The sequence below is a fragment of the Sphaeramia orbicularis genome, chromosome 22 (genome assembly GCF_902148855.1).
Source record: "Sphaeramia orbicularis chromosome 22, fSphaOr1.1, whole genome shotgun sequence".
Taxonomy (NCBI): domain Eukaryota; kingdom Metazoa; phylum Chordata; class Actinopteri; order Kurtiformes; family Apogonidae; genus Sphaeramia; species Sphaeramia orbicularis.
The window spans coordinates 51,089,497-51,111,588 of record NC_043978.1 but is presented as its reverse complement, the minus strand read 5'-3'; the positions used below and the strand labels follow the sequence as shown (position 1 = coordinate 51,111,588).

At 37.6% G+C, this 22,092-nt stretch overlaps 1 protein-coding gene and 1 long non-coding RNA gene across 2 annotated transcripts; one reads left to right on the top strand and one right to left on the bottom strand.

The window, feature by feature from the left end:
* Positions 1-1,104: 1,104 nt before the first annotated feature.
* On the top strand, positions 1,105-3,244 carry LOC115414155 (uncharacterized). Its single transcript, XR_003934581.1, has 2 exons — positions 1,105-1,814; positions 2,561-3,244. It is a non-coding gene; the product is annotated as an uncharacterized LOC115414155 (long non-coding RNA).
* A 1,256-nt stretch (positions 3,245-4,500) lies between these two features.
* On the bottom strand, positions 4,501-20,548 carry LOC115414312 (receptor expression-enhancing protein 5). The gene is made up of 6 exons (XM_030127612.1): positions 20,500-20,548; positions 20,276-20,407; positions 12,693-12,786; positions 9,736-9,874; positions 8,251-8,419; positions 4,501-5,185 (listed from the first exon to the last, which is right to left on the bottom strand). Exons 2-6 carry the CDS (start codon positions 20,388-20,390, stop codon positions 5,148-5,150), a joined length of 555 nt encoding a protein of 184 aa, XP_029983472.1. The 5' UTR covers positions 20,391-20,407; positions 20,500-20,548; the 3' UTR covers positions 4,501-5,147.
* Between the last annotated feature and the right edge of the window lie 1,544 nt (positions 20,549-22,092).

Here is a 22,092-nt window from a genome sequence, read left to right as displayed (position 1 = left end):
TATGGTCAGTTTTAGAGATTCAAGTAAGACGTCGATTTCCACCGCCATCGTCTCTAGAAGAGTTGGAGGGTATTCTAACTGAAGAATGGCTTAAAATTCCTTTGGAAACAATTCACAAGTTGTATGAATCAATACCTCGGAGAATTGAGGCTGTAATTGCCGCAAAAGGCGGACCTACACCATATTAAATTATATTTTGTTGATTTTTTAAGGTGTTTCCATTATTTTGTCCAACCCCTGTAAATAGCTCATTCTTAAGAAACAAATTCACAGTATACAGGGCTTCCTCTTCCAATTCAAGGTTTATCTGCTGCAAATCAGTGTGTGACGGTAAACGCTTTAACCCAGACAGCACCTCAGCCTTCTGAAAACCCGGGGAAACCGTAGTAGTAGAAGCCATTTGTATACTCAATGCCAATGAAAACGCAACACTTGAATGTGTTTTATTGTTCCTGAGCTGCATCAATATGTTTAAGTTTCACCTGTATAAGATAATCCCAGACAATTTCTTAACGACCTGAGACGGGTTGAGCTATTGTCACGCTAAATGAACTTGTCTGCATTCATAAGACTTGCTTTTCTCATTGCTCAGCGACAAACTGCTCAACTTAAGGAATTGTGGTCAGTTAAGGAGTGGTCATGTTCTGGATATAAAGACAAGCTGAAAAGCACTAAAATCATTTGCAATAACTCAGCGATGCCTAGACTGACTCGTGACCAAAGATGCCATGCTATGGGGCAGAACAGACAGGAACTGGTTAGGGCTCTGGAGGAAGAGTGGGTCAGTATACCCCAGGACAACATCAGAAGGCTTGTGAGGTCCATGAGAAGGCATGTTACAGCCTGTATGAATGCAAACGGAGGTCATATTCCAGACTGAATTCTAGAACTGAATTTTGTGACTTTTGGTTTTGGGGGTCCTTGAGTTTCTTTCTTTATCCTTATTTTTTGTCAACAAATTTGGATGCGATTTTTTATTTTTACTGTATAGAAATGGTCTATGATTAATTCCAAAGAGCTTATGGAATAAAAATCCTCATCGATTTAAAAAAAATATAAGAATCGTCAAGTGTTGCGTTTTCATTGGCACTGAGTATATAAAAAGCTCCTCATTCTTCCTCTGAATATTACACACTGGACCTTTAAAATGCATAAACTGTCACATTTCAAATGAAATAATATCAGAACTGACTGCAGAGTTGAATGTCCCGGAGTTCGGTTTGCAGGTCGGTGACCAGTGAGTGGTGTGACGCTGAACTTGAACGTCTGTAATTACTGCAGCGGTGACAGAAACTGGAGCTGACTGTGAGGCTGTGCTCAGTCTGCAGCTGGATATGTTCACTTCACTGTGAAGATAACTCATCTTACATGGACTAAAATATGAAAGTAGATCAAGTTGATGAATTGTAACTTGACTTTTGACTGATTTTACTGTCATTTGAAAACCCAGATGCCTCACAAGGCGAACAGCAGGTGTCTCCATGGGGTTCCTGAGACTCTTTGTCCAGCTGTTGTTCAGTGTAGGCTGGTAGATCTGCTGCTGCAGGTTCCAGTGGAAAAACTGGTCCCACAGTTACTGCTCACCACGCACCAGGGAATCCATCTGGAATATTTTGTGTTTACCTGTAGGGAACGGTGCAAACACCAGATGTGAATCCCGACGTTTAAAGGACAAAGTAAAGACGTGACCTTCATCATAGTGGCTGCAGTGTTGTCCCCAGACTGTGCGTCCTGGGTGGATGTGGACATTACAGATCAAGTGCTGCCACCCAGTGGATTATTTCATACTTCAACTCAAATGTTTGATTACACCAGTGGTACTCAGTCTTTTTCTGTCGGGCCCCCCTTTGGAGCATGAAAAATCTCCAAGCCCCCCTCAACCCCAACAACATTGTACCTGTGGTGCAATTATTACTTTTACTGAAAGAAACATCAATATCGTAAGAATACTTTTTGCTTTTCCTTGAATAATTTGTTGTGCAAATTAAAAATAACTTAGATTTTTGATTGAACAATACAAATAAACTCAACAAGACTGCTCCCTGAGACATTATTTTTCCAAATAAAAATAGGAAATGAGTAATTATCTTACAACTATGATAATAAGGTAATTTTTTTTTATAGAGCAACAAACAAATTTTGGTCACAAATATCAACATTCTAACAATATCAGTGGCTGCAATGAGCCTGTTTGATGTTCTGAGATGTGCAACATAAAGTGCAAACTGTACAAACTGTGCAAAAACAGAAACATTGCACATTTTTTTCCAGTCCAATCCTTGTCCACTCTCCAAACCTAAACTCTTTGTCTAGTCTAGTCACAGATCACCAAGGCAGTAGATTTGTTTGTTGTACGTCCCTAAAATGAGTCCAGGGTGCTCCAACACTAAAACATTAGTTCCACCTGCTACATGTTCGAACCTGAAGAAAAAATTAACACCTGGGAATGATCCCATGCCCCTCCTGGCAAGCCTTTACGCCCCCCTGGGGGGGCCCGCCCCACATTTTGAGAAACACTGGATTACACGGACACACTAATAAAGTGTGAATATGTGCTCAGATGCATAAGATCAAGATCCTTACCGGGATCAAGAACAGAGGGTCCTATTACATTTGTTATATGTTATGTCATTTTTCTTTTTAATTTTTTATTTATTTTTTTTAGGTTTTTTTTTTTCTTTCCAAACATAAAATAACAGGCTTCAAAGCAATAGAGGCTTCTGACCCAGCAATGATGATTAAGCACAAGGCTGTTTTCTTTTAGAGGATTACTAAACTACATAATGAAACATGAATGCTTATCTAATTCTACTGCTTTGATGAGACAAATATCAAAAAGACATGCAAAAAGAAGTGTATTTGAAGCATTAGGTGAGTGTGTTAGAGAGTGCTGTACAGAGACACACTCTGTATATGTATGTGCATGAACAGTATGTTTAAGTCAACCTGAATGTGGTATTTTTTTACCTTGAGGCTGCATGTCCAAAAGTTTTCAACTTTCTCTGGCAAACAGATTTTACCCAAGTGATTATTATATTATAGCCCCATGTACTGTAATATTTTTGGTTCTTTTCTTTATGATAAAAACTGTACAGATTTCTAATGAATGTACTGTACTTTATATCACTCGGTTTGATTCCATGTATAATTTATCAGTTTTTCTGTGTATTTATTTGATCATGAAACCTGTGTCTGTTGAAACACATTTCATTTTAATTCAGAATAAACATGTACAATAACACTGGGACTTGTCAGCTTTCAATTTCATCAGAACCAGAAAATGGTTCATAGAAACATTTAGTATTGTAATGGTGGTTCATGGACTCACTGAGAGGTGGAGTCAAGGTTCAAGGTACTTTATTATCCCCTAGGGCGGGGGTCTCAAACATGTGGCCCGGGGGCCAAATGTGGCCCGCCAAAGGTTCCAGTTCAGCCTGTGGGATGTTTGTGCAAAGTCAAAAATTCCGCAGTGTTGAATTAAGAAAAAAAAAATTAGCTTGAATTAAGGAAAAAATGTTGAATTAAGCAAAAAAAATCTTCACTTAAGTAAAAAAAAAATCTTGAATTAAGCCCAAAGAAATCTTGAATTAATAACGTCACATTTTTGTCTTTGTTTTTAGTGCAAAAAATAACATTAAATCGTGAAAATATTTACATTTACAAACTGTCCTGTAACAATAGAATGTGAATAACCTGAAATGTCTAAAGAAAATTAAGCACAATTTTAACAATTTTCTGCCTGTTATTAAATGTTTAGTGTCTTTGTAGATCCGATTTATATTGCATATGTATAAATGATAAGTTGAGGCAAAATATTGTTAAAATTGCACTTATTTTTCTTAAGAAATGTCAATTTTTTCAGGTTATTCACATCTCTCTTTTGTTTGGATAGTTTATAAAAGTAGCTATTTTTATAATTTAATGTTTTTTTTTTCTTTACACTAAAACAAAGACAAAAATTTGGAATTGTCATTATTTATAGGTTATTATGTTATTTTACTGGTTTGGCGCAGTGGAGAACAAATCGGGCTGAAGGTGGCCCCTGAAGGAAAATGAGTTTGACCTGTGCCCTAGGAGCAGATCATTGTCCAGCCAGCAGAACACACAGCAACAACAAATGACAGATACAATACAAAAAGACAAATCACACTATTCACTAGTCAGGAGCCTGATAGCAGCAGAAATGAAAGAGTTCTTGTGCCTATTGGTCCTGGGTGACTGAACTGAATTTTGGTCACCAATGGCTCTTTAGGCCTTTGAAGGTTAAGTTTAAAAAAAAAAAAAAAAAAAGGTGTAGGGATTACAGATCCAAATGTAAAATATCCTTTAGTTTCTCCTGCCATTAAAATTCATTCATTCATTCAAGAAATCACTGAAGTGTGAACAATGTAATTTGGACCAAATAAAATCTCATTTTCCCAGTTTGCAAAGAATGATACTGCTCTGAAAGTGAGACCACAACAGATAAAAGTAGTTTAGAATACGGCACAAACACAAATGTCCAGTTTATCAGGATTCCAGTTTTATTACTTCATGTTACGGTGATAAATTAACACATAAAAAAAAAAAAATGACATTCAGGTAAAAGTTACAGATTGAGAACCTTCCCAAAAGCTCAAACACGTGAGTATATGCCTCCTTACTGAGGCTTTGGACAACAATAAGACTACATGTGAAAGTTCCAGTTGTGAATTGGAATATGTGGTTAACAACACGTTTTAAGGCAACCCACTTCCCTAGCCTCAAGTGTTATCGGCTTCAGTTTACGGTTACTAATGGCTCAATCAGTCACATCCTGAATAACATTAACTACAACACAAATGCTACTGAAATCTGCTGACATCTCATTCATGTTCCACCTGTTCTGTCACACTACAGAACCAAGAATCAAATCACAGAGTAAAAAGGTCACAGTTCCACACAGTTGATTGTCTTGGCAGTACCGATGGCAATGTGGCTCGAACAAATGCACTTTTATCATTTATCTCACAGGAGTGTGAAGCTGGGGGGAGGTGGGGGGACTTCGATCATTCATCACAGAAGTGGGAGGACAAACCAAAAGGTACACAACACACACACACTCACACACGTACTCAGTTTTCCACCCACCCCAGCAGACAGATTCACACAACGCCTGTCCCTGTTCCTCACTGGTTCTTGTCGTGGTTGACGGCCAGGTTAACAGCTGATGAAATAAACAGACAAAAACACACGGTGGTTTACATCGGAAAATATGTTATGTATCTCAGTTTATAACTCACAACATGCCCTGAAAATACAGCAGCTGGAGCACATGAAGCTGAAGTCGGATGTTTACATAAACCTTGGTTAAATGCATTTTGTGAGGTTATGAACCTCATTTCAACATTCCTTCTATTATTTCAGTTATACCTTATTCTGATGTCTGAGAATAACAGAATTTATCTATTTTACTATATTCACAGAGAATCAAATATTTACATACACCATGTTCACTTTCCTTAGACATCTGGGAAGATTCAGAAAACTGATGACATTGGTAACTGTGATTATTATCATTATGTGATATGACACAAAGCAATGTGATTGTTTTGTTTTTTTTCAGCATGTTGCTGCAACCTAGAGATTGATGTCCTTTCACATAATGAGGGGGACTCAAAACGGTAACATGCAGGTAGCGGAGAATTAAAGCATGACAGTCGGAAAGAGTTGCCATTATTCTGGGAGAATACATCTTGAGAGGCAGAATAGGTTGAGGTGTACCTGTGGGTGTACATTAGGGTCTCCACGTGAACAAAGGCTTCATATTTTACTAAAGGTCATGTTATGATTTTTATGGGCAATTTCAGATTGTCTAAAAAATGGTATTGTGATTCACTAAATGCAAAATATCACCATATATTGTGATGACCTTTTTTTGCTGGTTGGAATCCATTTAAACTCATCTACACACCAGATTGTACAAACACATTTTTGTTTCATTAAATTGCAGCGTTTATAAGTGCACAGACTGACGCTGTCATTGGATCAGTCATGTAAATTTAAGTCAGGTTTTATGTCCTTTTGCTTGTCGCTGTGGGAAATGTACGAAATTAACCAAGGTCTCAGGGAGAATAAACAATTACTGACTTTCAAAATTAAAAGAGAAATTAGTAGGTTAATTGATTAATCTAAAAATGGTCCATTGGTGTGAATGTGAGAGTGATTGATTGTACATCTCTATATGTCAGCCCTGGCTGACAAAAAAAAAAACAAACTGGCGACACATCCAGGGTGTACCCCATCTTCACCCATAGGTAGCTGGGATAGGCTCCAGCGACCCCGCGAACCTCTCGAGGATAAAGCAGTTCAGACGGACGGACAGATAAAAAAAATCAATAAATAAACCATACAGGCCACATGGCCAAGGAATCATTAAGGAAGGAAGGAAACATGCACTGACTCCCAAAGCTAACTGTCTTAATGTGCAAGAGGTTCCAAAGCATCTCAGGATAAGAGACAAGGAAGGGGTAAGCGGTCCAAATATATCTCCAACATCAGTAAAGGGACCGCTGTGTCCTCAGAATCTGAAAAGCTGCTCCGCACAAAGGACACCAGGACTTTGAAACAATGAATAATAAAAAAGAAAGTCTAAAGTTTGTAAATGATTACACTTACCTTTTTATGGGATGTTCTCAGGTCAGATGAGACAGACATAGAACTGCTTTTAAAATGAATTTATTTAGATGTATATATATTTTTTTAAAAACAGAGAACCAAACATCATGTATTGTCTACGTGTCACTACAGTTATAATACATACATACATACATACATGTAGACACAGACATACATTTACATACAATACATCAATGCACAAAGACAAGTATTAGCATAATACTACTTTCATAAAGGCATCCAAGACCCCTCACAAAAATTTAAAAGCCCCCTCAGGCTGTACATCTGTATGAGAGGGACAATGGTCATTTTAAATGCAGTGTTCCATAGTTGGGACTGACCCTCGGCAGAATACGTTTTACTGAGATTGTCAAGTACAGGAATGAGGTGGTCTAAGGACAGAAGTGCTATGTGTGGAATAATCAAACAGAAGTCGACTCATCGTTAACTTCTAGATACAAATGTTTGGATCAGATAAAAGCGGATTAATTGGCCGATATAATCCACATAAAAGAAATTCAACATTGGTGGTAGGGAACAACAATGTTTGACGCCAACCACTGAAGTCTTACTTCACATCCAACTCAAAGCAATAAATACACAAATAAACACACCAATAAATCTCTAATTGAATAAAACAATGGAAACCGTAAAAAAAAAAAAAAAAAAATTGTAAACAGGCAGACTGAAGGTGCAATTAGTTTTGACACATTGTTTTCTTTCAAAGTCAGTAATCCCAGTTGAGAGGGCAAATATTAGCCATTAGCTACTACCAGAGCAGACAGACTGTAAAATGTCCTCTCGCCGAACAGATGAATCTGTCTGTCTCTAATACAAACTTGGTGACTATGAAAATATACCATGAAGAAGGAGGAAGGGCTTCTTGTACTGTATTGTAAACAAATAGTCCAGTCTGAGGATGGTTCATTTAGTGAAGAATGAAGGAAGGAGAGGGAAAGACTTACAACCCAAAGAACCCCATCCCAGCCAGACGAGGAGCATCGTGATGTGGGGTCGTTTTGGTGCAGAGCAACAGATCATAGTGGTATTTGGAAATGTCATCTAAAAGCATGAGTCAGGAGGCTAAACTTTGGACAGAACATGGATCTTTGAGCTGGACAAAGATGGCCAGCATGCCATTCAAGTGGAAAACAGCCAACGAAGTCAACATTTTGGAGTGGGTAACACAAAGTCCTGAATTTGATTCAACAGAACATTTGTGGACTGAACTGAAAAAAAAACAACAAAAAAAAAACAGGTCTACGCATGGAGGCCCACAAACCTGACCTCAGCTGCACAAGTTCTGCCAAAAGGAACGGGCCGACATTCCTGCAGACCGTTGTATGGATATCGATTCAAGTTATACAGTGCCTCCAAAATATTAATAGTGCATCTAGTGTTTGACCCTCTGAGAATCAGATACGAGCTGCTATAAAATAAGCAAAGAAAATCTCTAATTTCAGTAAGTTAAGCAGTTGGTTAACTGAAGTAACAGAGTAATACATATTAAAAACAGATGAGTTTGATGCATTTAGATTATGTTTATGTAAACATCCGACCTCGGCTGTGCAGTACGTGAAAGTGGGTGCGCTTGCATGTATATTGAGATCTCACCCTCTTTTGCCACAGTGTCAGTCAGGTTCTTGGCCTTGGCGCTAAGATCGCTGACCATATTGTCCATGGCAGTCTGGTGTTTCAAGAAAAATGGCCTGATCAAGCGCTTGTACAAGATGTCGGAGCCGTTCCACGTCACCGGAGCCATGCACCAGATGAGGAACAAGCACTGAGGAGAGAACACGAGACGCTGCTCAGACTCCATGCTGTGGAATTAATACAGTGGTAGTGATGCACAGGGCACACAATAATGTTCTCCTTCATTTGAATGCAGGAAAAGTCAGTATAGCCTCAGAGTAACCGGCATTTTTAAAAAGCTAAGGCAAGAACAAATAAAAAAAAAAAGCAGATGCATTTCCGTTAGAGGGGTTAATTTTTGGAATGGCCTGGAAGATCGATTCAAACAGTCTAAAACAATTAAAACTTTTAAAAAGATGTACAAATTAACTATTATTCAAAAATCCAGAGCACAGGATTGACTAAAGAAAATACTTGTTTAAAAGACGAGGATCAATATTGGTAAGTGAGAGGAGGATATGATCTACCTGAATTAAATTAAATATGTATTCTCTTCTGTTGTATATTTAGCAATGATTGCACTGAATTTTTTTTTTTGTTTGTGTTCTTGTGGAAACATTATGTTAATTGTAAATAGGGTTAGGCAAAATAAGTCTTAACTTCAGCCTAAACCCTTTCAGTCGTATTGTACATGGAACAATGGATATGTTGTTTTTGTTTGTTGTTTAAAGTAATTAATGACCGAATAAACTACTACTATCCATCTATCTAATTAATTTTCAGTAAACATTCTAAATCTAAAAGAATGAGAATCGGTTTTGTCATAGTGAGAAAATATGTTACGCTAGATATTGACTAAACCTGCCAATCAGTGAAAAAAGTTTGGATTTTTGCTGTTTTTTTCTTTATCTTGTATCTGTATCACATTGTATCACATTTAAGTTCTTAGTGAACATGTTTAATTACATTTTCCTGAATCGAAGATGATGACAATCTGTTATGATGCTTCTCCATTCTAAGGGAACACATCTGTACATGATTCAACTCACAGGAATTGTATTTAAAGTGCAGGGTGATAAGTGATATACACACAAACAGACAGCTAAACAGTGTTTTCATTATGTGTACTGGCTTTTTGGAGTTTTTGTCACCTTTTTCAGAATAAATACAACCACCTTGCTGTGATTACGGGGCATCGTTTGTATGGTGTATTTTAGGTTTCTATGTAATTACTCAAATCCTCCACATGAGTGTGCTGTTTAGATGTTACTATGTACTCGGGACCAGACACATCCCTCCTAATATGACTCAATATGTTGTGACGGTGGTTTCAGAGTGAGAAACCACTGTGAAACTGCTACAGCAAGATTGTATTGAGAAACAGCAGAGAGAAAAATAATAAAGATCAAAGAATAAAGAGCATCTGATTCCAAATATCAAACTCTACAAACCCAAAGGTCAAACTACCTTGCCAGCGTAGTAAAATGGGAACCAGAAGAGGAAGATGTCGGAGAAGGTTTCTACGATGCTGAAGAGTCCGTAGACGACCCAGTAGGTCAGCCACTGTGTGTCGTCCTCCTTCACGTTGCTCTCTATGGCCTTGATGCTGAACACACAGACCAGACAACAGGACTGACTCATGAGTTTGGCAGAAATACAGCGCATGAACAGTAAAACCACAAATGTTGACTGAACTGCCATTTGAACACCAGCGGTATTGTTTATTTGCTCTGAGGGTAAAATGCAGCTGCAGGGGCCTTTCGTGTTCAGCTTCAAATAATGCACATGGGAAACATATTCATTCCTCACTAGAACTGATGGGATGATTTATTGTTGACTGTTGCTACGTAGACTACACCATAAAGGAGGACAGCACTAGGACTGGCACTCAACGTTTGGTTGTATGATGCAGCTTGAGATGGTAATGTTCATCAATGAAAAACATTAACACTGCAGTCCTGGGGCTCCTTTTCAGTTCTGCTTCCTCACCTCAGAATTTAAATTTTGATTAGTAATATTTCTTTGCTGCTGTTTTCTGTCTGAGCAGCTGCAGTAGAGTCCGCTGGTGCTGATGGAACAGCCACGAGCAGTCGTACTCAATTCACTGTCGAGATACTCTCCTCTTACACTACACTTTACTTCCTAAATACAGAGTACATCCCATTTGGAGCCAATGTTTTAACTGCTTCTGCTTGACATTTTGAAATGACAGTTCAGCTACAAGTGTATATGGTTAGTTTAAAGCTGGACTTGGCAGACTGATATCAAAACACAAGTATTATAGGAAGGGTTTTGCTATAATTGCATTTAGGGATGCAAATTATCGATTAATCCATTAATCATTAGTTGGTTGAGCTTATCGATCGATTAACGATTAATTGATAAGCAGCAATTTTCCTGAGAACCTGAATTTCTCTTTCGATTGGGTCTATAAGAATAAAAGCTAAATATTGTTTATATACTTCATGAAAAATGCATGTCATATTCCTTAATGATTGATTTATTGTAACATTGGATACAGTACAGGAAATGACATTTACTGAGTAGAACTAAATAAATTCTGCAGAGAAATTACATAAAATAAATAGATCTAAAGAGGGGTAGTTAATGAGCATTTCTGACTTTGCATCACTGACATGATGGAGCGAGATTTCCACCATGTCCCTAAAGTGATTCTAAATCATCAATGCCATGATCTGGTTTGATGACTGGCTATCCCAGCTGCGGTGTCGCAGCAATAAAGCCTAGTTTGGGCAGTGCCGCCACCTACTGTTGACACCACAAATCCCGCCATGGAAAAGGGCAATTAACAGACAATGAATAATTTAATCGAGCAAATTCTTATCGACAATTAAAGCTATACCTACCGATGTGGCATTTCTCACAGCACTTGGTAAAAGTTTGAACATGAACAACCCGCCTCCCTCCAAAGCCCCGCCCGCTCATCCCAAGTCGTCAGAAATGGACGCATGGTCAGAGCCCCGTTCGGCACTATTTGACGCAGGGGGTACCCCTTCTGCATCGGATTTCGACGCGGAGGGCAGCCTGATAGAACTGCATGTAAATCCCTCAGTGTCATTGAGCTCTGATGCTTTCCTCTTACCTGATGCGCGTGAGGGAAGCGGAGGTGGAAGTGGAGGTTCGGTCCACTTCAGCGTGTCCGTGGACCCCTCCCTCAGTAATCAGATCCATCATCCACCTGCCGCGGCCCCTGTTCCATCAGTAGACCCTGAATTTAAGGGTCTGGTCTGTGCAGTACTGGGTCAGTGTCTTCAGGGGACGAGGTGCCCAGCACGCGCACTGTGAACGCGCGGCCTCCGCGAATTTTCTGTGGACATTTGAGGTTTCATAGTCCATACATTTATCATCTTACATAATCCTACATTGTGTGACACCAAGTACATGTACCTGAATCAGTACTGCGGTCATAAAAGCTGAGCTTCCTGCAGACCTATCTGTTCAGTCCAGTACAGCTGACTTCCGGACTTTTATCTCCATCCTTCATTCATCAGACTCCTGTTTGTGCCCCTTAGTTGTTGTTTCTGTTAATAAATCCGTTTTTTTCCTTCCACATGTGCATTTGAGTTTTATCCAAACACATCATAGACAGTAGACTGTGGTCCGTGACAGGAGGAGCAGCGTGAGTGAAGCGTCAGATTCAGAGGTACGCATATCAGATGCGGAGCGCGATAATGGATCGGATGCTTAACGGCCGTAATGGATGATTGACAGGAGGCTCAGCCAGGTTCGACCAATTATTTCATTCGGACCGACTAAAATGATTGGTCAGACTTTTATTAGAACTATATGAGTATTAAACATTTTTGAGTTTCAAAACCTGGTGGATTTCTTTTATATTTTAGTGTGACACATGCTTATTAGGAGCATTTTAAGATGACAAAAGAAAAGTGCAAAAATGCCACATCATATGGTATAGCTTTAATTGATAGTCGATTAATTGTTTACATCTCTAATTGCAATATATTACAGTAAACTGTCTGCCTATTTTATTTCCCATTCATTTGGATATTTTTTTATTAAAAAAATACGATTATTTTTGGGATTTCTTTCGCTTTCCACTAGAGGGATGACACATTATGCCACTGTTTGAGAATCACAGGCTTGGACAGTTTGACAAAAATGTCCCTGTTGTGCCGAGTCAGACACAACATGGCACGCTGATTCAGAAAATGTGTCAAAAGTTCACATGACAGATATTGTCATACTACCAGGACTCTAAACTTACAGGTCATACCTTTTCATACTTGTAATGCAGTGTCAGATGACTGAACATTTGAATTGACAAACTGGGAGAGTAATACTTACTCCAGGGCTTTTCCTCTTGTTAAAGGTACAAATCTTGCATTAAATACATGGCAATGAAAAAATAATACTTCATTTATGTAAATAAAATTCATACATACGAGAAATAAGCTGGGTAGACAAAGCCAATCAGATTGCACAGCAGCGAGGCTCCATATCCAAACAGAAGATACAGTCCAATAAACCCCAGAAAACCTGCACAAGAAGTAGTACAAAAGCACTGACTTACAGGTGGTTACACAAAAGGATGAGAGCTGTATTTATGAATTAATTGCAAACTATTATATTATTTTCACTATTTTGTATTAAAGTCAGAATTGTGATTCCCGTCTCATAGAATTGAATATATTCTTGTTTCTTCCTCCTCTAGACAGTAAACTGCATCTCATATCTTTAGGTTGTGCAAAAAAGGCGGCTGAGGATGCTATTTTTGGCACTGGGGAACACCAGTCAACAATTTTTCAACATTTTAACATTATATAGCAACAACTTATCATCAATGGAAATCTGCTTCACTTAGACATTTTCAGACATGTAACCTCCTATTCATATAGTACATTAAAAGTTCTTTATTTATATGACTTATTTATTTGTTCTATGTTCAAAACAAATCAATTCAATTCTAAAGTAAGAATAGGAAGTAAACAATAATGGATGCTATCTATTTACTTAATAAACAAATCTAATGTCAAGGGATGTTAGCTGTGTGTCTGTTGCAGGATGTCGGGATAACACCAGGATAAGGAGGAGCTTGAAACAAAAAGTCAAACACTGAAATTTAAGCCCAGTCAGCTGATCAGTTGACTTAGTTGAGGTTTTCAAGTCTGGGTGTTTCACAGGTCCGTGTGAAAAATTCCACAAATATCAGTGGTTCTATGCAACTTCAATAGTTTTTGTAATAAAGGACTACAATAAAGAACAGCATTTTCTGTATGGTACCAAAAGGCCCTTTCATCTGTACTTTTTGCTGTGCTGAAAACAAAACTGAAGCTCAAATGGCCATCCAGTCTGAATCAGGTGTACTATATGCTGCATTGCTTAATCCCTCACAGGCTTTACACGGCTTGTCAATAAAATGCAAGCTGTGTCAAGATGCTGACTTCACAACAAACACAATGCAGTCAGAGCAGCTAAGGGATCCTTGCAATTCATCCTGATTTAATATTTACTGTCATACAATATAAAGGCAAGACAACACAAATCAATGCCCCACCCTTTGACAGCTGCAGGAGAACACAATGTTAACGGAAGTTCATTGCTCATAGAAAATGTGTCAACCACAAGGGATAAAAGGAACACAATGGAGGCTAACTAATATCCAAATTACTTTGACACTGTTCTGACTACTACTTGCTTTTACATGTTATTTGTTTGTTCTTGCTCAAATGCAAATATCCAGGCAGATCCAACGAAGTACAAAGGAAGCAAAACTGGAAGAGCAGGTTGATATGGAAGCCTAAAAACACACAACTGTTCATAAAAGCTGACACTTAATAGATCATACATCATTACCTGACACCGATATGATAAATACAGAGAAGCCTCATTGATCTTTTTGTCTGTAACAATTAATTAAAAGACAAAAGAGGAAAAAAGAAACTCTTGACCTTTAACAAGGAACTGAACAATGGATCCATGGAACGTAGATTAGGTTCAGTACATGAAGACATGTGAGCTTTATGTGGAAAAGGCCACAAAAGCTATTATGCAGTTGTATAATTTTGCAACATAGGACTCACATGACTCATTAAAAATAAAGCAACATAATATACAAATTAGCTGCGTGCACACACACACACACACACCAGATATGAGGCCTGGGTACTCTGGTCAGCACATTAGTCTTCACACTACAGAGTGTCACAGGAGTCAGCACGAACTTGTGATGTTTCTCAGCTAAACAAACACCACTTGGTAACTGTGTTTGGCTGACTAGTCCAGACTGAGACAAATTACAACATAACAGGATGAGCCAATGGTTAAGAATCTGTTGGACGCAACCTATTATCAGTGAACCCGTTTGTAATGAGCCTAATGTGGGGCCAAAGTATCAAATGAGTAACTTCCGCTTCACTTAATGACACGAGAACACTGCATTTCTGCACGCAGCACTACAGGTCAAGGTGTAATTTATGTTGAGCTCATGGTAAAATGAGACACAGCATCTAGTGTAGAGAAGTGGTGAGCACGGCAGTGTTTAACACACTCCTGCAGAGCTCATTTTACAAGCCTGCGGTGGTAATAGTATTACTGGGACAAAAATGTGGAAGTACTGTGATCATGTGATGATTTTATTAATCCTAGGAGGGAACTAGTTCCACCCAGCCGATGAAGACATAGGATTTTACCCACATTGTACAAAAATTAATGAGCACTAGGACTAAAGATACACCAACTGTAGAATTCTGATAAAGGATGATGTTTGTCACCCTGCCCCCCAAAGGGGAGGCAAGGGGTACTGTTTTTGGTTCAGTTTGGGTTTTTGGTTCAGTTTGTTTCTTTCTTTCTTTGTTAACACTCTATCAGCAAAATTAGTGAATTCATACCAAACTGGGTTTATTGATCGCCAGTGACCAAGAATACATCTGATTACATTTTGGGAAAAGTAGTATGTTTTTTTTCCTCCCATTTACTTATAATGAGCGAAATTTCAAATGTCTATAAAAACAAATATTTTGTTGCAATTTACTTCAAATTTGTCACATATATAGAGGCAACTGATATGCTGACATCAGCACATGCATAGACATGATGACATCAGCTGGATCAATATCAAAACAAACAACCATATGTGCGAGGGGCAGGATTTGTTGTGCCTGGCACCACTTGTTTATCCTGTTATTTATTCTCCTGTTTTGTGCCAAGAAAAACAGACATCATTTGGAAAAGGAAACCTTCATTATCATACTTTTGTAAAAAAAAAAAAAAAAAAAAAACTTCTCACACTATCTGTGGATGAGAATAAATTCAGTCATATGCATTTATGATACAACCTTTAAAATACTTTAACAGATAAGTATTGGCCACTGTCATCATCCAATATACTGTTCATTCCTGATCAATCAATCAATCAATCAAATTTTATGTAAATAGTGTCAAATCATAACAAAAGTTATCTCATGACACTTTACATTTAGAGCTGGTGTGGACCAGACTCTTCATAAGCCAATACACTATAATGTTACATTGATTGTACTGAATCAAATGATAGTTGCCATTTTGTACAATGTCAATACTTGATCCGTTAGTTTGAGTCACCCTGACATCATCTCATTAAATGTGAATACTTTCTGGTTCTCTCTTACAGATACAGATGAACTTGGACTGTAAACTGAAAATCTTTAGGTTGTGGACCAATAAAGACATTGAAATATATAATCTTGGGCTTTGAAAAGCACTGATCAATATTTTATAGACCAAACTACTTATTGATTTGGTAAAGTAATAAAAAGTTAATTGATGAGGAAAATAATTGGTAGTTGCAGGCAATTTGTGTTTCCTAAACTCTCAAATGTCAATACTGACCTCCAAAGCCTGTTTCCATCAGGATATATATGACCTTTATTGTTGTGTTATACTTGATGTCATTAACGAGGACTTAAAGGATCAGAAATATGAACAGGCAAGTGATCCAGGTCAGAGTGTGTTTTGCTGATATAGGTTAAATCTATTTTTCCCAAGCTTAGGTTCAGGACCATAAAGGGGTTGTGGTACTGGTGTTTTCACTGGGTCACCATTTGTTGGAGTAAAAATCATGACAATAATAATGTTAGCCTCATAGCATAATTGCTTAAGTCATGTAGTCCGTTTCATGTGTCTCTTTGTCTTACTAACATTAGTCAGCATTGGAAGCCATTGTTATCTTTCTCAGCTACCTGTGGCTGACGTTCCAATGTTCCAACCAAGTGCATTGAATTCAACATAGTTCTGACAGTAGAAGAGCCAGTAAAAAGGAAGACATTATGGCACTTCATGGTGTAGTTCTATAAATGTGGATCCCAAGGAGAAAGGAAATAGACGTTTTCTGTGTCTCACATGGAAAGCTTAGGAACCAGTGGTCTATATCATAAATAGACAAATCAGAGACAATATGGTTTACAACCTACAGATAGTGACCAATTATGACCAGTTATAGTCTCAACTGACTATACCAAATGGATGACAATGGCTTTTATATTTGGTTCTACTTGTATTTATTTCTTTGTCAAAGATTTCTTCACTTGAAGTCATATCAGCTGATTAATTGTCTATTGACTTTTTCCTGTATTGACCTTTAAAAATCCACTACTGGTGGACCTTGAGTTTAAACATGAAGTGCTCCATGTTTACTCTGGATATTTGATAAACTAATATTTATGTTAGGTTTAAACGCAGTTTTGTTTGCAGATTACAATCCAAACAGTTCTACTGTTTGGTCTGGATATTTTTAACCATATCCACGTTAGTTGTATCATGTCATTTGCTATAGTTAAAAGGTGTTTCTACTTAACTTTTTATATTTCAAAGATTAATGCTTACATTTTAACTTAGTATTTTCAGATTTTTTTTTTCTTCTTTTACAAAAAAAAAAAAGAGGATAAATAATGAAATATGACTATGTACACTTTGTTTCATGGGTTGAGATGTAATAAGAAACAAGCCATTCCCTGTGGTCATTTTATCTCAATTCTTTATTCCTGTCATTTGCAGAAGATGGGCTATACTGTGGAATGTATTGTTATCTGGATATAATAAATCTAAGGCTGCGACAAATGTCATTTTTTCAGTTAAGTTCTCGATTAATCAGTCAGTATAAAATGTAAGAAAAGTGTTTCCCAAACACACCCTTAAATGTCTGGGTTAGTCCATGCCAAAACACTCACTTTATTGTCATACAGATTAAAATAAACTGGAAAATAAACTTTTAAAAGCTGGAATTTGTTCATTTTCTCTGCTTTCTCTTTTTTTAAATAAAACATTCAAACCAATTACCAATAAACAAAACTAGAGTTGCGACCGATTAATTGACTCAAAGTGATCCAAAAAAAATCATTCAACCACAATTCTCCTGAATCAAAGCTGTGTTTCCTTCATTTCTCTGCTGCTAAACATTGCTTCCACTGTTGTGTTTCACACGGATGCTTATTGTGACGCACAAAGAAGCTTCCATTCAGGAAAACTGCAATAGAATATTTCCCTTCAATCAATTCGAGTCGATTAATCGAATTGTGAGTTTTTTGCATTCGCTTCAAGCACCTAATCGATTAATCGGTTGCAGCTCTAAACAAAACAGTTTAACTGATCATTCTTAAAAGCAGGTCTACATATTTTATAGATTTTGATCATATCACACAGCAGATTTCACATTCTCTGACCCTAAAATTGGATGTTTAATTGCATACTTTTGTTGGGCCTGAATAAGGATCTAAAGAGATCAATTCTGACCTAAAGCCAGTGGGTTTATTAGTAGGTCAGTCTGACTACGATGCTTCCTATGGCAGACAAAATACAGACAGCATAACCTGCACAGCCTGACTATTATTGACGCCTGCTATGGAGAGCAGTGTCAAAACCCCCATAAAGCTGATGAGGGGAAGGCTGCCGCTGAATAACCAGTCATCCTAGAGCACAGGTGTAAAACATGCGGCCCGGTGGCTAAATTCGGCCTGCCAAAGGGTCCAATCTGGCCCCTGGGATGAATTTGTGAAATTCAGAAATTACACTGACGATATTAACAATCAAGGATGTTAGAATCATTTTAGGTCAATTCAATCTCAAGTGGGTCATCATAATAACCTATAAATAAGGAAACTACAAATTTTTCTCTTTGTTGTAGTGTAAAAAAGTAAAATTACACAAAAACGTTTACATTTACAGACTAGCCTTTAACAAAAAGTGTGAATAACCTGAAATGTCTTAAGAGAAGTATGTGGAATTGTACCAATATTCTGCCTCTTACTAAATGTTTTGTGTATTTGTAGATCCACTGTGATTTGAAAGTTGTGATGCATCTGTATAAATGATAAACTAAGGCATGATATTGTTAAAATTGCACTTATTTTTCTTAAGAATTTCCAGGTTGTTCATATTTGTTCATGTTATGTTCAAGTACGGTTCGTAGATGTAAACATTTTCATTACGGAATTTGACTTTTTTTCACTCAAAAACATAGAAAAAAACTTTGGAGTTGACATTATTTATAAGTTCTTATCCTATTATTTATATTGTTTCCCTGGTCCGGCCTACTTTAGATCATATGAGGCTGTAGGTGGCCCCTGAACTAAAATGAGTTTGACAGCCCTGTCCTAGAGTCTCCGTCCATGTTACCTCATACTGGATATTTGAGGGTGTGATAAAAATACCCCCAGGGAGCAGCTGGGGCGGGTACTGGGATATAAGTGGCACTTCATTGAGCAGCAATATTTTGAAATAGGTGTGTGGAGGAGGATTATGTACCAGCTGTAATCTTGTAAAGTAGAATAAAGGTCTGAACTAGGTGAACTTTGGTAGGGTAATAAAACCAGACAGCAGTGCCACAGGCAGTGGCGGCACCAAGGGGGGGGCAAATGCCCCCCCAGTCACAACCTTTGTCCCCCCACCCAGATTTGGGCAAATCTTTGGGAGAATTCAGACAATGAAGAAATATGAAAAATCCATCAATGAAAGCGTACATAACACATTTTGATACACTTATAATACAACCAGGCAGACAATTCCCCCCCTCCATGCACGCATCTATAGAGGGTTTTCTCAAAGGCCAGCTGGTCAATGTCCAAGGCCCCACTTCAGTTCTGGAATGGATTAATACCTCCGCTTATATTGCATTCATCTTTCTTCTACATAAGAAATGTAAAGCAAAGAATTAGCACGAGTAACATAAGAACTAGTTTTTTATGTTTTGAACCCAACTATTAATTACAAATAGTTTTGTTAACTGTTCAGGTCTGTTTTATCACTCTATTTAAATTTCTGCTGGAAGATTATACCAGTCGATATGAAAGTGTACCTAAGCCTACAGATGTTGTCAGTGATTATATACATGTGCATGTAGTAGAAGCCATTGTATACATATATTTTGTTTGATTAGTTGGTTAGGCTATTAGTTTTATTTTGTTTTCAACATTTATTAACTTGCATACATTGGCATTGCTGTTTGTTTGCCGCATGTTTTTCTGATGCGTTTAGAGAAATATGTGAAAGAATACTGTACCTATTAAATAACCGTAACAGAAAGTCTGAGTTGTTCATGCTGTAGTTTTTAACAAATACCTTGAATACATTAAGTATTACCTGGTTTTACCTAAAACTGCCCTCTATATAAAGTGTAACGGATAGGCTATACGCATATATATGTATTGCAGTCGCTAAAGCGCAAAGCGTTAATTTCGCGCTATGCATGACATTTTTTTGCCCGCCCCCCAACATTTTCTTTGCCCTCCAGTGGCCCCCCCACTTTTAAAACCCTGGTGCCGCCACTGGCCACAGCATATAGTCATTAGTCCAGTGCAGAGGCCGCAGCTCTGCCACTTGTACTTTGAGTGGTGACATGTTAGCTAACATTAGGGCACAAACTACTCACTTTAGCTAGTTTAAGGGGGACGCGTTCAAGACCTACAAGGGTTTACCGTTATCACAAGTGTGTTAAAAGGCAAACTGAGCTGAAAAAGTTATGCTGTGTCCACTTTTGACCGTGTCGGTGACATACCCAGGGCCAGATACTCCCTCTTCACTCCTGTTTTTTGTTCCAGCGTTGCCAGCTGATCTGTCACAAAGTTACTCTCGTGGAGCAGAGCCACGAAGCGCTCCTTAAACTGACTCATCTTCGCGCCCTCCGAGTCTGTAGTCGAGAGAAGGAAAAAAAAAAAAGTTCAAATACTGTAAGAGAAGAAGTTAGAAGGACCTGTGTCTGTTAGAAGTTCCTTCACTAACCTCCTCTGGTAGAAGCTGGCCGTTGGATGACTGACTGCTGCAGACACCTCCGCGAGCCACCACGTCAGGGGGAGGAGTTTGAACCCGCCCTTCGACCAATCAGAGAGCTCGGCTGAGTAACGTTCACTGAAGTTGAGGAAAAAAAGCGGTTTGTGTCGTTTATTAGATCCACATGTGGCACAGAGATACCGACAGAGGAGGCAGAGGACTGAAAGAGCCCACAGAGCTGTGAAGAACACAACGTACTCTCATGCATAGAAATATTTACTAATGTAAAGTGCAGTTATATGGTTATACAGCACAGAAAAAAAAGAAATATAACTTATCCTAACATCCTGTCAACACATCTAACTCCCCTTTTCAGATAAATTAGAGCATTTTCTGATTGATTGATTGATTGATTGATTGATTGATTGATAATTTATTTTGAGCATTTGAAGGTAGAAAGAAGACAAGAATAAAGAAAAGAAAGGGGGAAAAAAACACAAAAAGAACATACTGACTGTTCAACAATTACAAGTAATAGATAGATAGATAGATAGATAGATAGATAGATAGATAGATAGATAGATAGATAGATAGATAGATAGATAGATAGATAGATAGATAGATAGATACTTTATTCATCTGAACTGAACTGATTTGACAGTCGAACTTGAGTTCAGCATCCACTTTAACCCTTTCATGCATTAATTATGAGAACCTTAATCAAGAATTTTTTTCCTGAATATTTTCATTCCTCTTTAGGCATGAAAAAAATTATGTGATTGACATTTTTTTTTTTATGAATCTATTTTCATGGAGTTACAAAAATGTCCTTTCAGCTGGACTACATACAGACAGACATACAGACCCACATACATACATCCACGAATACATACATACATACATACATACATACATACATACATACATACATACATAAACACACACATACATACACACACACATTCATACACACATATACACACATATAAACACACACATACATACATGCATAAATACATCAAAACATACATAAAAACATACATACATACATACATACATACATACATACATACATACAGAATGACAGACATTCATAAATACATATATACATACATACATTCACACATACATACATACATACATACATACATACATACATACATACATACAGAATGACAGACATTCATAAATACATATATACATACATACATTCACACATACATACATACATACATACATACATACATACATACATACATACATACAGAATGACAGACATTCATAAATACATATATACATACATACATTCACACATACATACATACATACATACATACATACATACATACACACACACACACACACACACACACACACACACACACACACATACATACATACATACATACATACTCACACGTACACACTGACACATACACCTACATACATACATACATATATACATACATACATACAGACATACAGACCCACATACATACATCCACAAATACATACATACATACATAAGTACATACATATATACCTAAATACACACATACAAACCCACATACAAAGATACATACACACATACATAATGCATACATA